Source organism: Protopterus annectens, chromosome 2.part0, assembly GCF_019279795.1.
Source record: "Protopterus annectens isolate FY-2018-M chromosome 2.part0, PAN1.0, whole genome shotgun sequence".
Classification (NCBI taxonomy): Eukaryota; Metazoa; Chordata; order Ceratodontiformes; family Protopteridae; genus Protopterus; species Protopterus annectens.
The window spans coordinates 947191357-947214068 of NC_056728.1; the positions used below are offsets into that span (position 1 = coordinate 947191357).

The 22712-nt window shown below is 42.1% G+C and overlaps 1 protein-coding gene across 3 annotated transcripts in view; it reads left to right on the forward strand.

Moving 5' to 3' along the window:
• Nucleotides 1-3898, forward strand: part of SH3GL2 (SH3 domain containing GRB2 like 2, endophilin A1) — a 2269193-nt gene extending 2265295 nt beyond the window's left edge. For all 3 annotated transcript variants that reach the window (XM_044061202.1, XM_044061204.1, XM_044061205.1), the window contains exon 9: nt 2746-3898. In XM_044061202.1, coding sequence (XP_043917137.1) covers nt 2746-2945 — 200 coding nt within the window. In that variant the 3' untranslated portion in view covers nt 2946-3898. The remainder of the gene's footprint in view (nt 1-2745) is intronic.
• Nucleotides 3899-22712: the final 18814 nt, after the last annotated feature.

Below are 22712 nucleotides of genomic sequence, written 5' to 3' on the forward strand. Positions count from 1 at the left end.
AAAACTACTGGAAACAGATCTCTCATCCTTTTTGAGGGAGTGGCTTGGCTTCCCCTAATCAGCATGTTAAGGTCTTCTGCCATTTTAAGCATTTGAGACTGAGGCAAGAGAGCAGGCGCCTGAGAATGGGTAGTCAGTTTCTTAGGGTGGTTCAACCCCTGGGCCTAAGGAACTTGGTTGTTTTCGAAAGAACGGTAGCCATGAGAGAAGATGTCTGTATGAGTCGGGATTCGGTGTTGTGAAAGATTTCCTCAGAATCCGGTGCTTGCACAGTGGCTCCAGACCCATCCAAGGTAGAAACAGCTGTAGAATCCTTAGACAAAAAAAGAGTTCTGCGGCATACCGGACTCTAAGGGTCTCGGTAGTGGCCTGCGAATTAACTAAAGGGGCATCAGGGGCTGCGAAAGTGCCTCACTGAGTTCCGGAGGACTGACCAGCTTAACGGAAGTGTCGTCGGAATGTTTGGTCCTGTGCAATCTGTCTGTCTTTATCTTTACATGTTTTCAGAAGATCTGCTGTCAGATGGCTTACCGAAGACATATCGGAATTTGAGGACTGTAAACTGAAATATCTGGCTACAATAAGGGCCCAACGACGAATAGTTCTGGCGTTAAAGCACAGAAGTGACGAGTGACGTCGTGGTCTGGGCCTAGACAAGTGACACAGTAAGAGTTGATGTCCCGGTGTGGTATTTGCTTTCCACAAGCGAGATAATTAACTTTTTCTAACATTGGTTACTGCAAGAAAAAAGGATCCCCAATGGGGTACTTGGCTTTCAAAGACTTCAACTTTAATTCGGAAATGAAACTCAGGTAGCGGCCAACCGGCACTCATGCAAACTGCTTCTGGCTCCACGCCAAGACAGAATGATGTAATGGCATCAGCTGCCTTCCCTTATACCACTGACGACCTGACATCTGTCCTCAAGCGACAGCAAACAACGCAGAAATACTAAGTCTCTGGTATTCAGGCTGGCTGAGGGCTACCCTGGCAGGGATAACCGAAATGTGATGACTGCAACAGTGAGGCATCAGCCTGGGCAATATCCAATCTGCCATGTCTTTAAATAAATACATTTGCGATGATCTCTTTGAAGTTGTCTGAAAGTCACTGTGTATGACCTTACCAGACATGTCCCACACCTCAGCATTCACTTCAGTTTCGTAGCTGCTGCTTTCCTGGTTTATCACTGCCTACACATCAAATTTGAAGACTCCCTCTTTCATATGAGATGACTGTCATGTCTTATAGGCTAAAGTAACTCTCTACATTAGATGCCTGTGTATTCACCTAATATAATCACACTACTTGCTATTGAGTTCTCACTGGTATTAAGTGAAGCCCTAAGATTGCCATTGTGTTACTCCTTTAAAGTACTTATTAATGCTTCTGTTCTTATTACTAATAATGTCGAACCTTAGTCATGGGGTGTGCTCATTAGTATCAGTACACACACTTCTAACACAATTACTTAAATGGTTAATATACACTGAAATAGACTATGAAGTCTCTATGTTTGTTTGTGTCTTTCGGCTTTTCCCGGTTAGGGGTCGCCACAGCGGAACTCCGGTCCGCTAATGATTGGCAGTAGATTTTTACGTGCTGGCTTGCTGGGCCTAACGCACAACCTTCAATGAAGGAAAGCCCATTCACGCATGTCGACACACAGAAGATGCTCTAACTGAGAATTGAATGGGCAACGTCTGTGAGGCGACAATGCTACCGCAGCACCACCACCACCGCAATGAGTGCTTACTGTTAGAAAAATAAATATTGCTATATTCTTTCAAAACTGGAACTTAGTGATTTAGAAGCCTCGGCATAGCCAGAAACCCAGTGTGGATCCCATTTAGCATAAGGAAGAGGACTGTTCCTGGATAGGGTGCTAGCCCATTGTAGGGCACATCTACTTACACACACACACATTCTCCCTCTCAGACACTACACACACACACACACACACACACACCTACAGGTAATTTATTTGACTGTCAGTTTATGCAGTAACATATTTGGGATTTGTGAAGAAACTGAAGCACTTCCCACATAAACACAGGAAGAATCTGCAGATTCTACATAGAGGGCACACCACCTGGGAGTCAAACTGGAGAACCAACAGATCTGTGGTACTTATGCACCATTATTCTAAATCTAATCCTTTTCTGATTCAGCAGATTTCTTAGAATGCAAACTATGTTGCATCATTCAAGGAGGGTGCAACACAGGCACCTCAGAGCTGCTATTTATTCATTAGAAGTGAAGAGATTCTTGGTGGTAATGGCAACTAATCATGCAACTCTGGCTTTTATATACAGAAGTAATAAATTTATGTATTGTAAATAACTTTGCTTATCTAGATGGTTTCTTCAGGAAGTAGCCATATTAAGCATGCTAGGACCATAGTGATCTTCACGTAAGACACAGAGTGCAGTCTTGACAAAAATGGATAAAGAGTACTTTGTAGCAAACAACTGAAATCAGATGGACAACAGGAGCTATAACTGGATCATGCTGCTTATGTGGCCAGCATATGTTTGCTCTTTATAAATTGATGACAATTCCACTGTTTTAGATTCAATGCAAAAACATTAATTTGTCCTGCAGATTTTGACTAGACATTCACTCTGATTTGGCAATCATGCAGTTCATTTTCTTGTGACATTTCATCCGTTTGCTTGATATGACCTTTAACTAAAGCAAATATCAGAGTCAGTTATATCTTTGTCTATTTTCTTTTTTGTACAGGGGCTCCAATGGACCAGCCATGTTGTAGAGCATTATATGACTTTGAACCTGAGAATGAAGGAGAGTTGGGATTTAAAGAAGGAGACATTATAACTCTAACTAATCAGATTGATGAGAACTGGTATGAGGGAATGCTTCATGGCCAGTCAGGATTCTTCCCTATCAACTATGTCGAAATTCTGGTTCCTTTACCTTTGTAACATTATTGTATCACTGGATAACAGAAGAACACCGTGTGGGTGCTTTTGTTTAATGCATTGTTTATTCTTTGCAGCTTGAGTACCTACAAAAAACACGAACACAATGGCTTTCTTTTAGCAATTATACATTTGACAATGTCAATTGTTTACAGGTATAATAGTTATTTTTTTTTGCTTAAGTAGCAGACAAAAATCCTAGCTCTTGGATTCTTCTGTTCTTGATAATATTAAATCTACATTTTTTATTGTCCTTAAAATCTAATGGTTATCAGAGTTCCATTTAGTATTATAAGCTTTTTAGGTGTGCTGTAGTATAAACTGCAGTGATCCTTTTCAGCTAACAATAAGCCATTGTCTCTCTGTTTTTGCCACAATGCTCCTCTGGTCATGTTGTCAGGTAGTTCTGGTTGTACATGTGGACCACTCAATGCTGGCTGAGTATAGCTTAAGCCACACAAAACATAAAATTAACGTTAAAAATGGTCCACATGAGGGGAGGGGAAAGAATAGTACACCATTTAATAAGATGTACTCCTGTCATACAACATAAAGCAGGGAAAAAATCTTTAGACTTTCACATATTTGTGCTTCTGGACATTTGACATAAGTATTTTGCCCTCAATGAGGACACACAGATCTGAAATGAAAATTTATTTTTGTGCTGAGCAATGTGTTGTTACAAGTAATTATTTGTAATTTGTGACTGCTTTATCTATATATATATATATACCTGCTATGTATTTTGTTCCTGTGTATACTGTCACATCTGGCAATTGTTATTTTTGTAAATATTGGGAAACTGGCTTGCTTGATTTATCAAAGACCATTTACACTATTATGTTGATTATATTAGTCTTTTCAGTGCTGTACCAAATATGAAAGCAAAAACTCAAGTGTTGCAATTACTTTATGGAGCATTGCTGATTGAAATAATAAACAATGCTGAAAATCCATTTGCTTTCATTTTATGTACTATTTACAGCATGCTTAGTTCTTGTATTATATTCACATTTCTTCTACTAGCTAAGGTTAGTGAGTAACAAGACAAACTACAAAACTTTTTGTAGAAAGTTTTCTTTACATGCATAGTGGTTTAGATGTATTTTTTCTTGCATAAAGGTCTTTCTTGAATTTATCATAAAAGTAAATGTTCGAATGATATTTGCTGCAGTAGTCTTGGTTATATACTGCCAAGGATATAATAACCAGAAGCTTCCAAAAATTCAGGGCACCTTCCCTGTACCCAAACTGTCGAGCTGAGCTAACTAAAACACACACTTGGGTGCAAAGACCTTGAGAGCTTTCCTGCCAGCAGAGAGAGAGAGGCTCCAACTTGAAAAGGCAATGCTTGGAATAACAAAAAAAAATGTCTGCACTCTGGCATTAAAAAGAGAAACAAGGGGGGGGGGGGGCAGTGGAAGGAGGTAGCTACTGCAGCAGTGATCATTCGAACATCTACTGTTATGGTAAGTTCAACTAACACAACTATACTATGTTCTTCATATTGATCACTGCTTTATTAGCCTTAGCTATATGGGTAGATTACTATAGTTAACTATATTTGGGAGGCATACTTCTCAACTGTACTGATTTTTGCTTCATATTTTTGGTTTGTGCCTCATCAAATATGTGATTTTTCTGACAAATCACTGGGATGATCTGATGATTCCAGTCACTAAATAATGACATACATTTCAGTTTCAGACTTCCAATTCCTTAGAAAAATGCATGTTAACACAAACCCTGTTATTCTAGCAACTTTCTATGTATAAAGGAGCAGTATTTGAAATCTGTCCCTATTCTTATGCCTTTGCACCCCCCCTCCATTTTTCCAGACTTTGTCCAGATTTCTAGCACTGAGAAGTTGAGAAGTATGTTGGGAGGAGGAAACAGAAGGGTCCAGAAGTCCATGTAGAATGATCCCAGAAAATTTTGATCTAGAATCAAGAGCAGACATTCAGCTTATAGTGCCTTGTAAACGTATGTACAGAGGACCAGTTAGCAGGTTCTATAATCCAGCACTTTCCAAAAAGCCAAAATTTGGATGACTAGAAAGAAAATTTTATTTTATTTTATTTTATTTTACATTTGTTGACCGGGCTAGTCTAGCTGGAGATATTTCCATTTTCAGTAGAGGCCCGGGGAGAAAAGCTCCACAGAGAATACAATAAAGAAAAACATCATTGTGTTTCAAAGAAAGTTTGTAAAAGACAAAAATTAAAACTAAAATCCTTTGGACAATTTAGAAATGGAGTGCTAAAAATTTTTTTTACAAATTCTCTGGTTCAACTTGCCTCTTTCATCACCTCTGCAGCAGGGTGGACAAACACTGAATCTCTATATAAGGGAGAATCATACATATTGAGTAATTTTCTACATAGATAGATATGTACATACATATGTGTGAGGGTCTATATTACGAAAGCGAAAAACACCATGCGCGAATACCAAAACATCGACCCCTATACCGTGAACCGCAAAAATCCCAAATGCACTAAACAGCACAAAAAAAAAATCGAACTGTCAGTTGGCCAACCCCACCACTAGCAATATACTACCCAAATAAAATAAACAAACCACATACATACACTAACCAAACCCTACTTCTAACCTAAAGTAAAGCACAAAACCCTACTTCTAACCTTACACTAAACCCCACATACACAACTAACTATACACTATCCTTAACCCCTCCCTAACCCTAACTACCGCACATGTCCCCTACAGACATACACCCAAACAAAACAAATAATCCACATACATACATTTAACAAAACCCTACCTCCAACACTACTAAACCTCACATACAAAACTATCTGTGCACTATCCTTAACCCCTCCCTAACCCTAAGATCCTAACTACCGTGCACTTCCCCTACGAAAATATACACAAACAAAATAAATAACCTACATACATACATTTAACAAAACCCTACCTCTAACCCTACACTAAATCTAACATACATTGCTTATCTAAGCACTTACTTTAACCCGCACCCTATACTAAACTCTGTAACTATCCAACACTTACCTTATGCAGCTAATCCACAGACAGGCCAAACATGGAAATTTGATATTTCCATTTTCGCGATTTTCACTCTAAGTCCACTTTGTGCTATACGGTTCGACGTTTACGTATTTGCGTAAACTTCTTTTCGCTTTCCTAATATAGACCCATGTGTGATTGCATGACCTGTGCAACAGAAGAAACCAAGTTACTTAAAGCAGTTTTTTCTTCACAAGGAAAAAACTGTGGATAAAACATACTTTATACTTTCACAATATGTCAGAACAAATTTTAATATGTAAGTCTGACAATTTAAAATTCTGAAAATCAAAGTTGCAGAATTGTACACTTTTGCCCATACCTATTATTAATTATCCCATCCTTGTTAGAAATAGTAGTATTGGAATTAAATAAGTGCTTAGCAACTAAGGTATAGCTGCTAGCTCAGGTTTGGTGATAGTATTTAAAAACGTAAAAGACTGCGGAATTTTATACAACCCATCTGCCTTTTTACAGACAGATGGCTGACAATCAGGAAGATTGTAGGCAAGACACATTCTCTTATGATAGGACAGGAGGAATGGGTATAGGTTCTCAAAAATCTTTCTGTAACAACTCATAGAATTTTCTGAGGGATTGAGAATCCTCAGACATTCTAGCAAGTGTCTCAGAGAAAGAGAACCCTCCACAGGAAGAATCCAAAACTGAGCTCGCCTCGGAGTCTGAATTCATCCCTGCATCTACTTAGTCAGATTCAGAATCTTGAATCTCTTCAGGAAAAGAGGCATATCTGTTTCTTTTACGAGAAGGATCAAAAGCCTGAAATAAAGTCCCAGTATACTCCTCCTATCCAAAGAAATTTGAGGAAGAGTAGATATTTGGTTTTCTCTTTCTTTTGAACAGGAAAAATGGGGACAACAGTATTACGGCAGCTGCTGCTGCTCCCTAGGGATGGTCACAACATTCTGACATAACAGGGAAAACTTCCCTGTTCCCTCTCCCAGAACTGTCAAGAGTGGCTCTCCCTTGCCCACTGAGAGGACTTCAACAGCCACAAAAGGACGTGTCTAACCCCCAGTCCATACTGGCTGTAGGTGTTACACCAGAGAGTTTCAGGGTAAAGGATGAGTGATCTGAGGTACAATAAAATAGCAAAGTCACCCACTTGTGCCTGAGGCTAACTGCTAGCCTGCTGTGGTGGAAAAGGCTCTTTGCTTAACTTTTTCTTTTTATGCCAGAAGAAGGACTGATGATGAGTCTGGCAATCTGTTCTATGGTGAAGCAGCAAATGGTGCCTTTTTCCATGCAAAGACAAAATGTGGGTAAAACAACTAGTCCACAGAAGTTACTTTTTTGAGAAAAAATACAGAGCAAAAAGCACTTTCAAAGACTATGGCAGCCCCACAATGGAAAATGAAACAATTTCTCCACAAAAAATGTTATTAGTTTACAGTACTTTAAAACTGACAGAAAAAAACAATTGCTCTGTTTAAAAGTACATTATAGTCTCAAGACAGTCCATTAAAACACACCACTCCTAGCTTTAAAATAAATTTCCTGAAGAGGAAAGTAATAAAACATCAGGAAATATAAGAACATTTTTCCCCAAAGGGAACTTATTTGCCCAGCAAAGGAAAGCACAAGCTGACCATCGATCCTCAAAGGAGCATAACTTTCTCAGCAATAATGCTGTGAAGGGCTTCTTGCTCAAATTTGTCTTTTAGTCAGTTATCTCGAGCTGACTACTCATTTGGGAGTATGGAAGGTGCACTGAAGCTTTGGAAGCCACCACTTTATATCCTTACAGGATAACCCATGAAGCCTACACTACTGCTACAGTGATCAGTATGAAGAACATCAACATGTCTAACTTCGTTTCCAGGATCTGTTCGGTCTTGCAATGTCATTGATGACCATATTATTTTTTTCAGTGCCACTGGTTATATCTGAAGAGAGTTGCTGTCACTCACCAGGATAAAACAGGCGAGCATTGTGGGTTCTTATTCAAGCAGCTTTATTGTATGCAAACATATAAATGAAGTTAAGTAACTTTAACTTATAAACAGATTAGCTATCATGCACCTTCAAAATGGCACTGAAGCCAACACATGCTTGGTATTTATATGCACACACAGATCTTGGAAATGCTTCTTAAAGGTACAACACACCTGTTATTCTACATGTGCTTTAGTATATTATGGCAGCAGAGTGGATCTTGATTTAACATGGCCACCAATGATTTGTCTTTTCTTTGAAAGTCTTGATTTAACATGGTCACCAATGATTTGTCTTTTCTTTGAAAGTCATGATTTGTCTTTTCTTTGAAGTTCTATCTCCTACCATCTTCTTTAACCATACACACACCTTAATGCAGTCAAGAAATAGGATTGTCCATGTTCATGGTGTAGTGAAAAAATATAAGATTTTATTATTTTAACCTATGAAATATATTACCTACTTTATTTTTCTGACCTAACAATGTGAAGGATTCATGGTGTGAAGTCAGAGACCTATTCTGAAAACAACCACATTAATGTCCTTCCCATGAAGGAGAAACATGAACTGCTGACATGTTATTCTGCCCATTCCTTCATGACCAGTGATAAAATACATACAAATATTTTAAGCATGGGCATTAATGCCCTTCTAACTTGCCAATATACCAAAACACTTTTTTCCATAATAAGTGTCTGGGCTGTTCTTAAAAATATCTAAACTAGTGCTTGCTTTAATGTAATTTGGTAGTCTGTTCCATTCATCAGCTGCTGTCTCTCACAGAACCAATTAGTACATTTCTCATTCCTATACAACAATGGTGCTCAACATCTGGCCCACCACGCAATGCCATCCAGTCCCCAGAGAGTAACGAAAATATGTTTTAAAAGTGAAAAAATGCTATGCCTTACTCCAGTCATGCAAACTTTCCAGCACATGTTTACTTACCTAGTTGACTGCAGTTGCACACACCTTTAATTTTAGCCGTGGAAGTAACTATTCTTTCTTATTTATAACTTGTAGTCTGTAAACAGAAGTAACTTTCTGCAAGACAGAATGCACAGTTGATATAGAAAACAGGCAATTTCACAACTGCTGTCTTAAGTAAAAATGCCAGTTACCTGTACCTGTTAACTCGTAACGACTTACTATGTTTTCAAGTGGCCGACAGATGCATTAAGAATTCATGTAGTGGCCCTCCCCACAAAAAGGTTGTGCACCACTTGTATAGAACCTTCTACATAGGGTGTCTGATGATTCTCTACTACTTTTTGATAACCCCATAGGTAGTTGTCTCTAAATGCTCTATATACCTGAATAAGATCTCTTGATATCCATAAGAGAGACTGTACAAGTTCAGATATTTTAGTCTTTCATGATAATGTAAATTTTCACATCCATGGATGCCCCTAGTATACTTCCACTGTACTCTTTTCCAGTTTACTCATGCTTGTTTTCTTATAGGGTTTCCATATTATTATTCTATACTCAAGTTTGGGTCTAATGTAACTAACAATGCCTTCATCATTTCTGATTTCCTAGACTTTATAAATCTTTTTATACAAGCTATAGTTCTGTAACTATCATTAAACAATTGGTTGATATGATTAGGAAAACTCAAAGCTGGATCTACCCCTATACCCAGGCCTTTAAACAAGTCTACAGTTTCATTTACTGTGTGCTGTATTATTATTCACCTTTCAATTTGTCTCCCCCAAATCACATATGCATAGTTTTTGGTGCATTTATCAGCATATTATTCTCCTGTGCATAACTACTCAATTTAGTCAATTTCTTTAGCAGACATGCCCTACCTGTAACACATGTAATCAGTTTACACAGTTTCAGGTCATCTGCATATAGTATGTAGAACACCTCCAATGAAAAGTTAGGTCTGAAAGATACAATCTAAACATGTAAGGACCTAGGACATTGCCCTGTGGGACACCCTGATTGTAACCAAGAATTTCACTTGTCCAATTGCTGTATGATGCCATGTCCTATTTGTAAGCCACGCAGCTGTCCATCTTAACAAAAGTACATCAATACCTAGTTGTTCTAATCGGTTGATCAGTATTTTGTGTATGACCCTGTCAAATGCTAAAGTTAAATCTATAAATTACATCACAGCACAATTTTTCATTCACAGCTACTGTTATAGAACATCATGTTACAGGTGGTAATAGATCTATTTTCAATATATGCATTCTGATATACGGTTTCAATCCATTTCTGACAATCACTTATCCAATATTACCTTCTCCATTATTTTTCCACAACATGAAAGTAGACAAAGGTCTATATGACTCTGGGTTTATCCTACTCCCCTTTCCCTTAAAGGCAGGATTAATATGCATATGTGTCCAATCTTGAGGAATCTCCCCATATTTATATGACCTAGTAAATAATACATATAATAGTACTGTAAGTTCTTGCTCTGAAGTATTCTCGGGTCATTATTACAAATTCCGTTTTCTCCATGTTTTTTGTTTGTATCCAGATCTGATGTTATCTAGTCACCATTCCTCACGTTAGGGTCTTGGATCCGATATCAGATCCGAGTGGGCAGACACAGACAACAGCTTAGCTCAAGCTCCTCCCCTCCCATAATGCTCCGCTGCCTTCCAATCCCTCAGATCTTGTTTGCCACTTCAGTAAGACAGAAAGAGATTGCTCAGCTCCTCATTTGGTGTAAGTGTATCTTTGGGATAATTTTTGTTATGGGTTATGCCGTTTTTCTAGTATTTGTGATAGTTATCCTACCATTTATATCCCCTCCCAGTTGGTTATTTGATCTTTTCTTTGGTGCCCTTTTCCAGGGTTTCTTGTGTGTTTCTTGTGTACTATGCTGGCCTAGCTAGAGTAGCTGTTGTAAGTGGTTGGTGAGTGTTTCATAGGGTCTTGCTTTGTGTTTCCAAAGTTTGGCTCGTCTTGGACTTCAGTAAAGGTTTTCCCCCTAGGTTGGTTATGTCTGATAAACCCTTGGGTTTTAAAAGATGCTCCTCATGTGGTCGGAAAATGCCTATTTCCGACTCACACGAGGAGTGTCTGTATTGTCTCAATGGTGACCACCTCATGGTGGAGTGCATTTGTGCCTCCTTCAATCCTAGAGCCTTGGTCGACCACCATAACACATTGCTTATAAAAGGTTTAGTCAAAGGAGGCCCCTTAGTCACTGGTTCCCTGGCCAAAATTGGCTCCTCAGGGGCTAGAAAGAGGATTCCTGTGGAGGAGTCCCCATCCAAACGTCCCAGGCTGTCGGATCCTAAGTCCTCGGATCTGGCTCCAGCCAGGGCAGTTTTGGATCCGAGATCCTCGGGTCCCAGAACGTCCAGGGAGTCTACACCTGGATCCAAAGCCTTCAGATCTGACTCCTTAGACTCCCTCTCCTGGATCCAGGGTTCCATATTCCAGAACTTCAGATCTGAGGGTAGGAGCCATGCCCATGGATCCGACCCTCTCGGACCCGACAGATGAGGGTTATTTCAGATCCTTTGTTGATATCGGCTCCTATTAGGTCGGATCCAAGAGTCGTGCCGGAGCCGACTGTAGTCGAGGATCTTCCCTTGGATCCCTTGTCTTCAATGCAGGCCCTGTCTTTTCCTAATAGGTCTCACTCTAGGGAGCACAAAAGACGACCTTCAGGCTCCAGACACGCTCTCTCAGCAGGTCCTCTATATCCTCCCAATCTTCCATGAGTGTCAGGAACAGGATGATGCGGGCCTTTCTGAAAGCTCAGATGGAGTTGAGGCTTCTGGCTTCCCTGGCCCACAGGTTGGGAAGCCAATCTCCCACTTCTCATTTAACCACTCTTCATCCAACCAGTGGCTTGGACTCTCAGGGACTGTTGAGCAGGCGGAGGCTAGGGGAGCAGCAGAGTCCTGTTTGGGCCCTTCCATAGTGGGATCGGTGGTTGGTACTGTTCCTGTCCTTCCCAGGACAGACCATCCCTCCTGTCAGGATTGTTGACCTGGAGTCCATGGAGTTGAATTTGGGCCCAGGATTTTCAGACCGGTCTCTTCCCGTGGGAACCTCTGCCTTCAACAGCTCTTTTCCGGTACTGTCCAGTGGAGTGGGGGGCCAGGGGGGGGGTCTACCTTCCCTTCTGCTAGTGTATTATCAGCAGGAGAGGAATTGGGACCTCCTCCAGTCCTCCTGCTTTCTGGGTGTCGAAAAGATCTCTCTCTGTGATCAGAGCTGCCTCCCCCACACACAGTCATCCTACCGAGCCTCAGTATCTGAGCAGGCCGGGTCATCTTACTTCTGGTCAGCCCATCTGACCTGGGTGCCTCCCCCTCAGGATTGTCCCCTCCTCTTTTGAGTCTTCCCCGCAGCCTCCAGCAGAGGAAGTTCCCAGGAAGAGGACATGTAAGAGGAGACATCTTGACTCCCCTATGGAGTCCTTAACCGAGGATACGGATGCTGATGAAGGGAACGGATCCCCAAGATCTCCACCGGAGGATGTCTCCTTTGAAGACATAATCAAGATCCTCAAGGCCAAAGGCGGTTGGTCTGCCCAATCCCCGTCCCTGGAGGAAACCATATTTCTGGAGGCTTTTGGTACGGGCCCATCTACCTCTTGGGTGCACCCCCTGCTAATCCTCTTATTGATCTCGGGGACAGCAGGGCTTGGAAGGAGCCAGATACTGTGGAGCCAGTGCCAAAGAAAGCAGACAAGTTTCTCAGTCCCCCAGCAGATAAAACCTTTGGGCCAAAGCGGTCCTGGTTGATGCTATAAAGGAAGTTGCAGGGCAGAGTTCTTCTGTCCATCCTCTCAATCATGAATTGAGAGCTCTGGACAGATTTGGAAAGCGGGCATTTGCCTCGGCTGCCTTTAGCCTGCGAGCATTAAATTATCTTGCACATTTCACCTTTCTCCAGAGGGATTTGATAAAGGAACTGTCTACTTCCCTCTCTGGGTCCATGTCTGAGGAGGAATTCAAGGTAGTTTCTCCGAAGTTGTCAACCCTTCATTCAGTTGCGAATTTGTCCATGAGGCTAATCTCCAATGCTGTGGAAGGGTCCTCATGGGCGGCGGGCTCGGGCATCGCCATTAGGCATCATGCCTGGCTGCGCCTGAACAGGTGTGCAGATGCCTTCAAGATGTCGTTTATTAATGCCCCCTTTGATGGTTCTACTCTCTTTGGTCCCACTGTGAGAGAGACATTAACCTGCAGTGAACAGGAAGGGAAGACTTTGTTGGCCATTGGGATCAGGTTTTCTGCGCCTCAGAGGTCCTTTCCAGAAGGGAAGTAAGAAAATGTAGTTTTTGAAGGTGCAGTCTTTCTTCCAGGATGTTCAGAAGGATTCCTCTTCCAGGGGATGGGGAAGAGGTTTCAATGGTAGACGTCACCCTAGGGGAAGGGGAGGCCCTCAAAATCAAGGTTCCAGAGGAAGCCTTCTCTAAGAAACCTTTACAGCATATCCCTGAGATGTTGCCCAACTGTCCTTCCTTGGTGGCAGTCAGGGGTTGGTTATCTTTGCACCCTCTAGCCTGGGTAAACATTACAAATGATCAGTGGGGTGCTAGCAATTATATCCAGAGGCTATTGCATTTCCTTTTTAGAAGTTCCCCCGAAATCCAGAACCCTTTCGGATGTGCCACCCAGACAGGAGGAATTGGCCCAACAGGAGGTTGTGAACCTTCTTCAGAAAAGAGCCATCCAAGAGGTCCTGCAGGGCAGAGAGGATCCGGAACTTATTCCTGCTTCTTTTTAGTTCCAAAGAGAACAGGGGACCTACATCCTATACTGGATCTCAGTTGCATGAACCTTTTCGTACAGAAGTAGTAGTTTTGGATAGTCACTGTGCAGTCGATTGTGCCCCTCTTGCACAGCAATGACTGGATGTGCTCAGTAGACCTCCAGGACCTGTACTACCATATAAAGATGACTCGACGGTCCAGGAGGTTTCTCCGCTTTTGCCTGGGAGCCAATCATTTTCATTTCGGGGCCCTGACCTTTGGCCTCACCTCAGCCCCCTGGGTATTCACCAAATGCATGGCGGTGGTGGCAGCTCTTCTCCGGCTGCAGAGAATCCAGGTTTTTCCCTATTTGGATGACTGGCTCCTGACAGCCCCTACAAGGCATCAACTATTGGACAACATTCGCACCTTACTCTCCCTGTTTCATCAGTTGGGCAGTACATGGCCAAATCCTCCGATTCCAACCCATCTGGAGTTCATAGGCACTCTGTTGGATACCACCATGCAGATCGCAGCCATTCTTCACTGGGTGTCTCTTATTCGTGCCCAGGTTCTGCCGGTTTCACTCATTTTCAGAGCTCTAGGATCCATGGCAGCTGCCATTTATTTGGTACTGATGGTTCAGTACCATATGAGAGTTCTTCAGTGGAACTTTACAGTTCAGTGGTCAGCATTGTTGCATCCCCTATCATTTGCCACTTGTCTCATCCCAGTGTGTTGAAAGCATCTTTCGTGGTGGATTTGCTCTCCAGACCTTCTAGCGAGCAGGTCATTCACTCCACCGATTCCTATGGCAACGATCACCTTGGACGTCTTCCCTCCTAGGGTGGGGGGGGGGCCATGTCCAAGGGACATGGTCTCCATCAGAGACCAAACTGCACATCAGTGTTCTGGAGATGAGGGCAGTCCTCCTATCATTGCAAGCCTTTCAAGATTACCTCCCTCAGGGAATGACTGCACTTCTGTCGGACAACATGGCAGTTGTACAAGCAAGGGGGCATATGTTCTTATCTGCTGTGTCGTGAGGCCATAAGGGTCTGGGAATGGGTGATGGCCACGGGGCGTATTCTTACTGCATTGCACATTCCCAGAACATCCGTGTTGGTGGACAAATTGAGCAGGGTGATCTTGACCCCTCACAGTGGTCCCTGAATCCAGTGATGGCTCAACAGATCTTCCGTCAGTGGAGTTATCCAATCCATGATCTGTTTGCATCTCCTCTCAACCACAAGTGTAGCAATTTCTTCGCATTGATTCCCCCCCCAATAGGGGACTCCCCCAGGAATGCGCTCACCTACAATTGGCCTCCAGTTCTCCTGTATGTCTTTCCTCCTTTGCCTTTAATTTACAGAGTACTTCAGAAAGCCAGACACCTCAATAGTCAATTGATCCTCATTGCCCCCTTCTGGCCTCCGCATGTGTGGTTCCCCCTTCTACGGTCTAACTTGAGGTATCCAGCCTGGGTGCTCAATCCAATTCTGGATCTTTTGTTTCATCCATCTCTACTCCTGCTCCCGAACCTTCAGACCTTATGTCTGACAGCATGGTATGTCCACTTCCAGTAATTTTGGCTAAGTCCAGGCTTCACTCAAAGGATATTATTCTTGCTTCCCAGAAGTCTTCCATGAGGAAGGTTTATTCCAGTAAATGGAAGAGGTTTTCGATTTGGGCAAAGAATAAGAATCTGAACCCCTCTTCCTCTATTCCCGAGATCCTTCTCTTTTGACCTCTCTTTTTAAGGAAAGGGGCCAGTTTTTCCATGATCAAGGTTCAATTGGCAGCAATTTTGAATTTTCACCTTAGTGGTGATTCAGCCTTTTCTTCCTGCCTCTCTAAGGCCTTTTTAAAAGGTGTTTTTCTCTTATGGCCTCCTGTGAAGCATCCACCTCCCCCGTGGGATTTGACTTTGGTCCTGCAGGCATTGACGAAACCACCCTTTGAACCAGCGGCATCTTGTGATATCAAATTTCTTTCTTGGAAGACTGACTTTTTTGTGGCAAGCTCTTACTGTCAAGCCGCTCTACTTAGTTTTCCATATGGGCAGAGCGTCTCTGAAGCCAGATCCATCCTTCATGCCTAAAGTGGCCTCAATAACGAATTTCAATCAGTCCATTCATCTTCCAGTATTTTTTCCTAACTATACCAATAAAGAAGAATATATCCTGCACATCTTAGACATTCATCAACTTCATTTTTATCTACATAGAATGCAAGGGTTTAGACATTCAGACCAGTTATTTGTAGCCTTTTCTATGAATAGAAAGGGCAGAGGAATTTCGAAAGTCAGTCTCCCGCTGCATATGTAGATCGTCAGTTTTATTTTTTATTTTTATTTTACATTTGTTGACCATAATAGTCCAACTGGATATATGTCCATTTTCAGTGGAGGCCCAGGGAGAAAAGCTCCACGTAGCAAAAAAGAGAGAGTGCATACATCACTGAGTGATAAACTCAGGCAGACATGTTTAGAAAAATATAGACAAAGAATACAGGCAGATATCAATATACACAATGTGCAGACTTGCATCTGATTGGCAAAGACGTATCAGAAAATGTGAACATAGAATAGTCAGATCTCATAATTCACAATGCTTAGACATTCAAATGCTATGAGGCATAGATACTTGGCTAAACAGCAGGTTGGGTAGCAAGACATGTATTAGTGAAATTGTTAGTCAGGTTTAGAACAAGAGCACAGCCAATGAGATGTGAGGTATTTTTTGAGTTCTCTTTTAAATAGGGGTAGTGAGGTTTCCTTGGTAATGGTAGCAGGGAGTAGATTCCAGATTTTATTGGCTGAGTTGGCAAATATAGCATTGCCTGCAGAGTTGTTGGATTTTTGGGTCAGTATCATTAGTTTATCAGCTGAGCATTGAGGGCAGGGTTGTTATCAGGTTGATGGAGTATTTTATGTGCTACTATAAGCTGGTTGAACTGTAGAAAGGAAGGAAACTCTAGCCATCCCAGTGCTTTGAGGTTCTGGCAATGGTGGGTCCTAAAAGTCATGCCTGTAGCGAATCTGGCTATATGATTGTAACATCCTGAAAATTTGCTGAGATCAGTTTTGGATAGGCTGGTGAGTACAGGGGAGGCATACATAAGGGTAGAGAGGAGGTGTCATCTTGCAATAGCTACCCTAACTAGGGGGGGTGAGAAAAGGTTTGGCTCTGTACAGGGAGCCAAGTTTTTGATGGACTTAATAGTGTGATTGACATGTTTATCAAATTTAAGGCTGTTGTCTATTATTATTATGCCTAGACGTTTTGTATGGTCATCAGGTGAGATAATGGTGTCATTGCTAGATTTGATGTTGAAGGGAGGAGGAGGAATTCTACAGTTAGGGGAGAAAAGTAGTAGCTTGGTTTTGTTGGGATTTAGAAGCAGGCGACGATTAGCTAGCCATGTTTCTACCATGCTGAAAGTGGTCTGGGTGAGGGTTAGAAGTTGTGTTGGAGAGGATGTGGAGCATATTATCACAGAGTCATCTGCATATTGGATGCAGGTAGCTCCTGGGATGGTGATGTGCAGATCATTGATAAAGACAGAGAAAAGAAGGGGACCTAGTATGGACCCTTGTGGGACACCTAGGGTTAGAGGGAGTTGGGATGACAGCTTGCTCTGCCATAAGACAGCCTACTACCATTTAGGTAGGAGTGAAACCATTGTATTGCGTGTTGGTCTAAACCAATGGTTTGTAGGGTATTGAGCAGTAGCTGATGGTTGACCATATCGAAAGCTTTTGAGAGATCTAGGAAGAGTGCTGAAGATAGTTTGTTGTTGTTACAATGAAGACTGATGACATTAGAGAAAGATAGAAGAGCCGTGGTGGTACTGTGGAACGGCCTAAAGCCGTGCTGAGAGTCGGCGAGCTTTCCATTTTGAATAGAAAAGTGCATGATTTGTTTGTGTATGTATCTTTCCAAGATTTTAGCTAGTGGTGAAAGAATGGCTATAGGTCTAAAGTTAGATAATTCTGTGGAACTTCCTCCTTTATGGAGAGGTATAACGTGATATTTTCCATATTGCTGAGATGGATCTGTTCATCAGAATAGATATGGAAGTGCTATGGCATCAGCTGCTTTTTGAAGATATTCAGCTGGGAGGTAGTCAGCAGCTAGTGTAATAGGTTGTAGCATTTTTGAGTAAGGTCCGGATCAGGTTAGTAGATACAGTTTGAAAGGTAAAGGTGGGTTGGGTGCTGGGTGGATCAGGGCTAGATGTGCCAGAGCTGGTGTCTGTGTCCAATGGAGTGAGATGGGTAGCTAGAGACTGGATAGTTTCAGTAAAGGAGGAGTTGAAGCTGTTTGCAATAACAACAGGGGATTTATCAAGGGCAGTTGATGGGGTAAGAGTGGCAGAACGGCCTGGGTGGAGAAGATTGTTAATACCAGCCCAGAACATTTGAGGGTTTAGCTGATATTTTTGTTGGAAGAGGGTGTAAGTGATTTTTATTTGTCTAGAATGACAGATTTTTTGGTCTGGCTCCTTAGCTGCCAGTATCTTACTTGGTCCATAGGGACTTTGGTAATATGCCACCTGGCCCAGGCGTTGTTTCTTAGTTTAATTTTGGTTTTTGTTTCTTTAGATAGCCATGGTGCAACCGCAGCTTTTACACACATGGTACGGGTAAGCAGCATGTTTTTAAGGATAGTTAGAAATTTGGTATTGAAGTACTCAACTGCTTCTTGTAATGGGAGTCGTTTCAAGACCTTCCAATTACATGCTTTGAGTTTTTTTGGAAGTTGTCAAGGTTAAAGTTCCTGACGTTTCTTATAGTTTTGTAGGTGGGCTGGTTGGGAATGTTGGCTTTGAGCCTAATAATATAGGTAAGGCAGTGATCATTGCGTAATGTACCTGACTTGTACTTTTGGGGGTGGCTGTTAAGTATCCAATCGAGGATGCTATCTTTGACTCTATTTTTGCTAAATCTGGTGGGGTTGGCAATGATCTGAGTAAACCCGTGGAGCTTTAAATGGGTGGAGGGAGTTTCAGAGGAACAGCTGTTCCAATCAATGTTAAAGTCTCCCAAGACAATGGTTTCCTGGGGATAGTTAGAAGCTAGCCAATGTAAGATATTTTCCAAAGTATTATTCTTGCCAGGTGGAATATAAATGCAGACAATGTAGCTGCATTTACTTTTGTTTATTATTAGTTTGGTGATGAGAATGTCTGCATTGCCAAACTGGGGTGGCTGTTGGATGTCAATTGTTATTGTAGACTGGTATAGTACAGCTACCCCACCACCTTTCCTGGAGATCCGGTCCAGTCTAAGGATGTTGTACTGTGGGGGGGGGGGGTTATTTCATTATCTTTGGTTATTGGTTTTAGACAGCTTTCTGTGAGGCAGAGGATATCAGGGGAGTGAACAGCTAAGAGTCCATGTAGGCTATGGATCTTGTTGTTTAGGCTTCTGCTGTTGAGATGACAGACCAGAAATGAGTTTGGAAGTCTATCAATCTGGGTAGTACATGTTAGGTTGTTAGATGGTGTGCTTGGGTCTACTGTTGTGGATGTCTCCATCCTTCATAAGATTAATTTTTAAGTTGCTTATGAGTCTTAAAAAGTTATGATTTTTCATAGCTTTTGGTTTTTAAGCTAATGTAGCAGTATTTAGTCGGGTGATGGTAATTGGGGGGGTGAGGAATTAGGAGAGGGGGTGGTTATGTGGTGGATAAACTTATTAAATGCTGGGTTGGTGTCTGAGAGTTTGAGTATTGGATTACAAGATGCTGTACATATTTATAGGAGCTTAGGTGATAAGGAATGAATAGCAGGGGTACTAAGGGTAGCAGCATTAGTGTTTTAGCTGTAGTCATAGTAAATTACTAAGGGTAGGGTCTGTGTTGAGTGTATGCGGGATAAAAGATTAGAGAGAATAGAGTAGCTATGGGTGGGTTAATATGGATTGTGGGGTGGATAGAGGGTATATTATTGTGCTAGAAGTTTGCTTGGTTCTTGGAACACATGTAGTTGGTTAGCTAATTAAGGGGATGTGCCAGTGGTACTATAAATGTAGTACTACTGGGGGTGGGTGGGACATTGGGGCAGAGTGGGGCTAAACCAGTAAAACAGATGCCTAGAGGTAACATGTGCTGGTATGAGATACAAGCATGCTTTTTTTTTTCTTTTTATATGCCCAATACTCTGTTCCTAGGCCCTACTGTTAAAAACTACACAGTTCCCTGCCTGCTTCTCAACTTCAAATGCAGAGAGCCCATTTTCCCAATTCCCTTCTGTAGCATGCTTGTTTCACTTAGTTTATTGAGAAATGCAATGTTTGGAGGTGCAGAGCACATTACACTCGTCTGTTGAACAGTAGAAAGCATGCTGTTGTTACTTTAATTGGGGAAGAAAGAAGGCTACAGCAAAGTCTAACCCTTCCAACCTAATGCTTATCAGCATAAACAGAATTACAAGTGGGAGTTATGGGGACATTCACCAGTGCTTTTTTTGGACCCAGTTTGTTAGGTTTACAGGTGGCAAGGTATTTAAGTGGATATTGACCTTATTAAAACAAGTTCCGTGTTTGGGAAAGTCTTCTGTACTTATGCTTCTACAAGCCTTTTAGAAGGAGGGGAGATAGGAACACCTAGAGAGGGGATATGATTATTAGTACTATACCAAGAACAGAGTTAATCATTCAAACATTCAGTATACATGATTATCAAACAAGTCCACGTGCACCTTTTAGTATTAACAAACAGCACTCTTTCCTATATACCTGCCTTAAGGGCTCAGTTAATATTTATTATTTCTGTCTCTTATCAATGCTGCACTACATGTTCATTATTTCTGTCCCTTATCAATGCTACACTGCCCAGGACAGACCAATCTTTAGATGACATTTGTGCAGCAGCGTGTTCTCCTCACACATTCTTTTCCCGCTATAAGTTGGATTTGGTTTCTAGAGGAAGGGCTTCCTTTGGCATGTCCTTCCTTGAGATCTCCCAGGATTTAGGTAGTTGGGGACTCTGATCCTAAAGTGAGGAATGGTGACTAGATAACATCACAATGCATCTGAAATTTTCCAGGTGCAACTAACACTAGGTAAGACTGCAATCCAAATTGTAGCTTGCTACAGATCCCCCACCATGCCCCAAGATTCTCACTACACCTTTCTAAACATACTAGAAAATATTAAGATACAACCAAACACCCTAATACTGGGTGATTTCAACTACCCTGCCATTAACTTGGAAAACTACTCGGGTACCAACACCTTTTCCCAACGATTCTTGGAATTCATAAATTCCAACGCCCTGGATCAACTAATCCATTGTCCCACCAGGGACTCCAATATCCTAGACCTGGTCATTACCATCATGGGAGATAGATGCTCCACGCCAGTGGTCACCCCCTCATTGGTTAAGTCTGACCATAAGCAAATCACCCTTGACATCCACATCCTACCCCCAGTAAGGAAAATTCAGTAAAAAACTTCTTCAAAGCCAACTTCATGCTACTTAAGTCAGAAGTGACAAACTTCATGGAACCCATACAGACGGGAGCTAAAAGTTTGACTGCTGAATCCCACACTAAAGCACTGTACAAGCACATCCACTCGTGCACGAATCGTGCCAGCCCAAAAAGAACCAAGATGCTCTCCTCCAAAAAAAGGAAGCCAATCTGGTGGTCCCCTGCCATAAACAAACTATACAACAGAAGGAAGAAACTGTTGCAGAAAAGAGGAAAATCTCAGGGTGCAAAAAGAAAACTCCCTTACCAGCCTCAGTAAGAAGCTGAGATTCCCTCATAAAATCCTCCAAAGCTAGTTACGAAAATAAAATTGCCAAAGATTCCACAGACAACCACAAGGCATTCTATATTTATGTCAAGAATCTAAATGGCAATGCTCAGATCTGCTCTGAGCTACAACAGAATGACATTAAATATACTGATCCCAAGGATATTGCCAATATCCTGGAAGATCGATTTAGTGCCAAATTCACCCCCCTCTCACCCCCTAAAGGGCCCATCTCAATACCAAAAGATTGCCAAATTCTGGTAATCACGGCCACACAGGTAGAACCCGCACTCTCCAAAGCTAAGAATACAGCATCCATGGGACCAGATGACATTCCGGGCTGTGTACTACATGAACTACAAAATGAACTGGCACCTCACCTAAGTGTCATGTTTAATCATAGCCTCACCTCAGGCTTCGTGCCCACTGAGTGGCGCACAGCTACAGTTATCCTACTTTTCTAGGGCGGATCCACCTTGGATCCCGGGAACTACCAACACATCAGTCTGATTTGCCTGATCTGCAAGGGCATGGAACGCATTATCATGAAACTTATAAACAAAGACATTGGCAACCTTCAAACACTGGACCCCACCCAGTTTGGGTTTGTGAAGGGCGGATCTTGTCTCCTGAACTTGACTGACTTCTTCAAATCAGTCTCCAGAGCTGTGGACGAGGGTAAGGCAGTACACACAGCCTATCTGGACCTCACCAAGGCCTTTGACACCATCCCACACTCTGGAATTATAGATAAATTTACTAAGCTGGGCATAAATCCCTACATCACGTGATGGGTTGCCAGCTGGCTTACTGACAGAACCCAGACTGTAAAAGTAACCGACTCCAAATCCAGCTCCAGACAAGTGGAGTACCTTAGGGTTCAGTCCGGGGACTGCTCTTGTTTGGCATCTACTTCTCTGAAGTACAGGCCTACACTAAGGGACTCTGGCTAACAAAGTTTGCAGATTACTGCAAACTGGGAGCCATTATTGAATCCCCAAATGATGTGGATATTCTACAAAAGGGCCTTAGAGAAACAGATGCTTGTTGCCAGAGCCATGGGCTCAAGCTCAATGCCAAGAAATGTATAGTTATCCCTTTTGGGGAAAAACATGTACACATGAATTACCACATAGCTGGCAGTACACTAAACACCGAAAGTGTGATGAGAGACTTAGGGACACAGGTGGACAGTGGTCTCACCTTCGATAACCACATTGCCACAACAGTCAGGAAATCTTTCTATGTGGCACACCTCATCACTAAGGGCTTTTCATCCAGAAAAAAGGAGGTCATTGTCCCACTGTACTCATCCCTC